Source organism: Merops nubicus, unplaced genomic scaffold (genome assembly GCF_000691845.1).
Source record: "Merops nubicus isolate BGI_N331 unplaced genomic scaffold, ASM69184v1 scaffold46019, whole genome shotgun sequence".
Lineage (NCBI taxonomy): Eukaryota > Metazoa > Chordata > Aves > Coraciiformes > Meropidae > Merops > Merops nubicus.
The window spans coordinates 1408-5786 of NW_008629668.1; the positions used below are offsets into that span (position 1 = coordinate 1408).

Genomic DNA, 4379 nt, shown 5'->3' on the forward strand with positions numbered 1-4379 from the left:
GGCAGAGCAGAGCCCAGGAGATGTCGGCACACGCTCGGTGGCTAGCAGAAGTTTGGTGTGACCACGCCATCACAAGATGCCTCCCGAGGAGCAGCTCAAGCCCACGACACAAACCTGCATCAGCCAGCGACTCCTCCCAGCTCCCTCTGCTCATGGAGCTGCCTGCTGCTCGGCTCTTCAGAGACGTGGTGTCCCTCCTTCATCTCCTCCTTCGAGGAGGGGTCTTGGGGCATGAGAGAGCAGCACATCGTGGGCCTGGCAGAGGCACTGCCAGCCACGCTGCCGGTGACATTGGCATTGCCTGGAGCTGCCTGTGTGAGTGACAGTCGCCCTCGTACCTGTTACCACCAGGCACCCTCCTCATCTTCATGTCACCTCACGCGCCGCTCGCTCTGCTGCAACAGAGCAACGGCCTCCAGGCTGGTTCTGGGACGTGGGCTTTGCTCATCTTCTCGCAATAGCAGCGGAACCCCTGCGATGCCCAGAACGAGTCTTTTTTTTCCTTTTTTCTTTCCTTTTTTTCCTCTCCTTTTCTTCAAGTCCAGCACCATCCCACTCTGGCTGTGTCCCCCTCTACTGAGGTCAAGTGTGAGAAATCTTAGCAGCATCAGTTTGTGGACAAGCTCAAACGGAGGGTTAGCCTAGTCAAGTGGGCTAAAAGGTTAAAAAAGAAAAATAAATCTAGATTAAAAACCTAGCGATAAATGCTAAAAACACAGAACTCGATGGCCTCTAACAGGACCAGAGGTAAGTAAACACGACAGACTCCTTGGGAACAGTGAAGTAGCTCACGTGCGGTTCATCTGTACAATGCCACCAATCTAAAAGGCCCCAGCGAGGCCCAAAAAATAAAAAAAAAAAAAAAAAAGAAAAATTAAAAAAGGAGAATCCATCCATGATGCCTGACCATTAAATAAAATAAACGACACTTTCTCCACAGCTTCTGTCACTAGCGTTGGCTCCGTCGCTGGCCCTGCCCGGCCTCGCCCCATCAGCTGTCCGGGTTTTTCTCCGCATCTTTGGAATGGATGATGTACATGAAAGTCTGTTCGATGGTGAAGTCGGGCGGGAGGCTGCCCTTGTGCACCCCTATGTGCTTGCTCATCAGGTTGAGCGTGGAGCTGTAGTGCCCGCACACGGTGCAGCGGTACATGAGGGCCCCCGAGTGCGTCCGCAGGTGGCACTTGATGGTGGAGCGGCCGCGGAAGAACTTGTGGCACACCTTGCACTGGTAGGGCTTCTCCCCGGTGTGGATCCGACGGTGGTAGTTGAACTCGCTGGTGTGGGCAAACCTCTTCCCGCAGACCTTGCAGCTGTACTTGCTGTTGCCCGGCTGGTTTTGCAGCGCCAAGTCTTCGCTGAGGAACTCCTCCGGCAGCTTCCTCTTCTGCAGGCCCTGCTGCTGGAGGCGCTCTCCGAAGCCGGCTCGGAGGTCCAGGCTGGCCCCACACTTGTGCTGGCTGACGTGGTAACGATACGCCGCCTCCAGCTTGAAGCTCTGCCCGCAGAAGTGGCACCGGAACAGAGCCTCCTCCATGCTCTGGTGAACGGCCAAGTGCTTCTCCAGGAGGTGGCGGTCCACGAAGCTGTTGGCACAGATGGAGCAGGAGAAGACCGAGATCCCCAGGTGGGACAGGGTGTGCCACATGAGGCTGCAGAGGCTGAGGTGCCGCTGGTCACACACGCCACACGTCTGGCTTTTCAAGTTCACGTGGTCCAGGATGTGGTTGCGGATGGTGTGGAAATCTTTGGCCAGAGGCTTCCCGCAGGCGGCACACGCCAGCTCTGAGCCGGGCCCGCCGCCAAAGGCGGGGACCTTCCCCGGCAGCGGGTCACTGGGGTGGACGATGACGTTGTTGTCAAAGACACCTTCTCGTCGGTGGAGGGTCAGCTGCCACTGCGTGAAGAACTTGGTCTCACACATGTCGCAGGAGAAGAGAAAGATGCCGATGTGGGACAAAACGTGAGTGACCCGGGAGTTCCGGTCCTGGAAGTGGGTTTCGCAGACCTTGCAGTTCCCAGTGAGCAGATCCACGTGGTCCCTCGCGTGCTGCCGGATCAGCTGGATGTTGGGCTCCAGGACCTTCTTGCACACCTGGCAGGGCATGGCCTTGCTCTCCCGGCCGTCGTTCTCAAAGCCCAGCTCTTCCTCGCTGTCGTCGCTCAGCTCTATAACTTCTTCCGACGGGCCCAGCTCCTCGCTGGCATCTTCGAAATGCAGCTCGTCCTCACCCAGATCCTCCAGCTGCAGCTCCTCCATCTGCCCAAAGCCCTGCTCTTTGGAGTGGTCGCTGTTGCTGGGACAGGAGTTGCTCCCCGTGGAGACATCAAGGGAAGGATCGGCGGTAAAGAAGCCGCCCTTGCCGTAGTCACCGTTGCTCTGGACCTTGTACTGCTGGCAGGAGCTCGTGGTGGTTTGAACCACCATGTTGACAGCGGCCAGGCTGGGCTGGGCAGCCACGCTGGCGGCAGGAGCGAACGGCCCTTGGTCCGACTCCTGTTCTGACTTGGGAGGCTGCTGCGGATGCATGAGGGGAAGAGTCTGGCTGGCCTCGCTCACGGCGTTCCTCTCGTCCTCTCTGTAGCTGCCCGACACCTCCCCGTGCAAGAGGTAATTCCGCTCGGGGCCGAAATGGTCCCCACCGCTCCGGCTCTCCCCCAGAGAGTGGCTCTGCTCTGAGGAGGTGCTGCTCAGAGGGCCTGACCGGCCTTCGCTCGCGGACAGGGAGGGCTGCTTCGTGATGGCCGAGCTCTCCAGGTCAGGGAAGGTGGAATGACAGGCCCTCAGCAGATCCTCCATGCCCAGCCGCTCCGCCACCTCGTAAATGACACCCACGTTGATCAGGTCTGTGAAGAGCTCCGAGGTGTACACAAAGCTGAGGATCTTCTCGAAGTTGGCCGGCGTGATGAAATCCACTACGTAGGTCCTGGCAGCATCCAGCCCCGTGTTCAGGAAGAGGTTCTGGAAGTAGCCAGCAGCACAGGCCAGAACAGCCTTATGTGCTGCAAAGGAGCGGGTGCCCACCAAGATGGTGACGTCGCACATGGTCTCGGACAGCCGGCACTTGTTGAGCTCCTTCAGCAGGTTGTTGGGGTGATTGGTGCTGTGCAGCTTGATCCTCATGCCCATCTTAGCAGGTGCTTAAGAGACCCTCTCCCGGTCAGCTGCTTCTTCATGCATTCATTATCTGCGTGGGCAGGAGGTGCTGGGCATCCAGAAACTGGCAGGGGAAGGGGTTCTGGAGAAAGGAAATGCAAAAAAGGTTAAATCATTAACGACCAAAGGGACACGGCTCTAGCCATACCTCAGGTACTCCACAACAGAGAAGCAGCAGCGTGGTTGTGGAGATGAACTGAAACCCACCTTGCAACTTCTGACCAACTCTTTGGAAAGCGACAGGAAAAACACACAAAGGGGAAGGCACAAACAGACACAATGGAAAACCAGTCACTCTGCCAGCGAGAGCCTCCAGTTCCCCGTTCTGTCTGGGCACAGACAGAGGCTCCTCTGCTGCACAGCTCTGAACCCCAGCCCCAGGCGGTGCCCGCTGCACAGGCCGGGAGCCCAGGGTAACACTCCTGCACTCCCTCCTGGAGCTCCACACGCTGCTCGGCTTCGCCTCCAGCCACCAACCCCTTCACACCTTTGCTTCGACCTCCCCCACACCCACAGGGTAATTTGGGTTCCCCGGCTGGATCTCATTTCAGACTCTCCCCTGCACACCAGCTTTTCTGGCTCCTCCAGGACATCTCCTCCGTTACACCGGTACCGGCAGCACCTTCCAGCACCCTCGGCCGGACGGTCTGTGCAGCATCCCCAGGCTGCCACTGGACACCTGGCCCATGGCACCGGCAATTCCCACCTGAGCTCATCCTTCCAGCTTGTCCCACTGCTTCTGGCACCTTGTCCTGCTGCTCAGATGGCTCTCGGCCACCTGGGGACTTAATGAATGTACCCCACGGGCTCCATCCCTAATTCCCTGTGTTTTTCTCCCCATGACAGAATGACCTCAGGGTGAGCAGACGTTCGCAGGACACTGCAGGGGACTGGGTTGCCTCCTGCCCCGACTTTGGAAAAAGGGAAAAAGGAGCCGAGGACAGGCTGGGGGACACCAAGGGATGGAGGCAGGCAGGAGGAGGCAGCGGCAAAACACCACTCATGGCTGGGGAGGATGAGGAGAGGGAGGGTGGCCGAGGAAGGCTCTGGAGGGGAACCGCTTATCAGTCCCCGGGGCAACTCCCGCAGCGTCGAGACCCCGGGGGGGCGGCCTGGGGCCGGGCCGGGACAGGAGGGAAAAGAGGCAGAGGAGGAAAGGAGGGGAGCGCAGGAGAGGGGGAGGCGCCGGATGGTGAGGGGGGCGGGCAGGCAGGAGAGGGTC

General features: G+C 59.0%; 1 protein-coding gene across 1 annotated transcript; it reads right to left on the minus strand.

Moving 5' to 3' along the window:
• Window positions 1–991: 991 nt before the first annotated feature.
• Window positions 992–3130, minus strand: ZBTB39 (zinc finger and BTB domain containing 39). Its single transcript, XM_008947031.1, has one exon. It carries the CDS (start codon window positions 3128–3130, stop codon window positions 992–994), a length of 2139 nt encoding a protein of 712 aa, XP_008945279.1.
• Window positions 3131–4379: the final 1249 nt, after the last annotated feature.

What these genes read in the sequence shown, in the direction of transcription:
- ZBTB39 (XM_008947031.1), bottom strand. Translation starts at nt 3,130, where the DNA reads ATGGGCATGAGGATCAAGCTGCACAGCACCAATCACCCCAACAACCTG.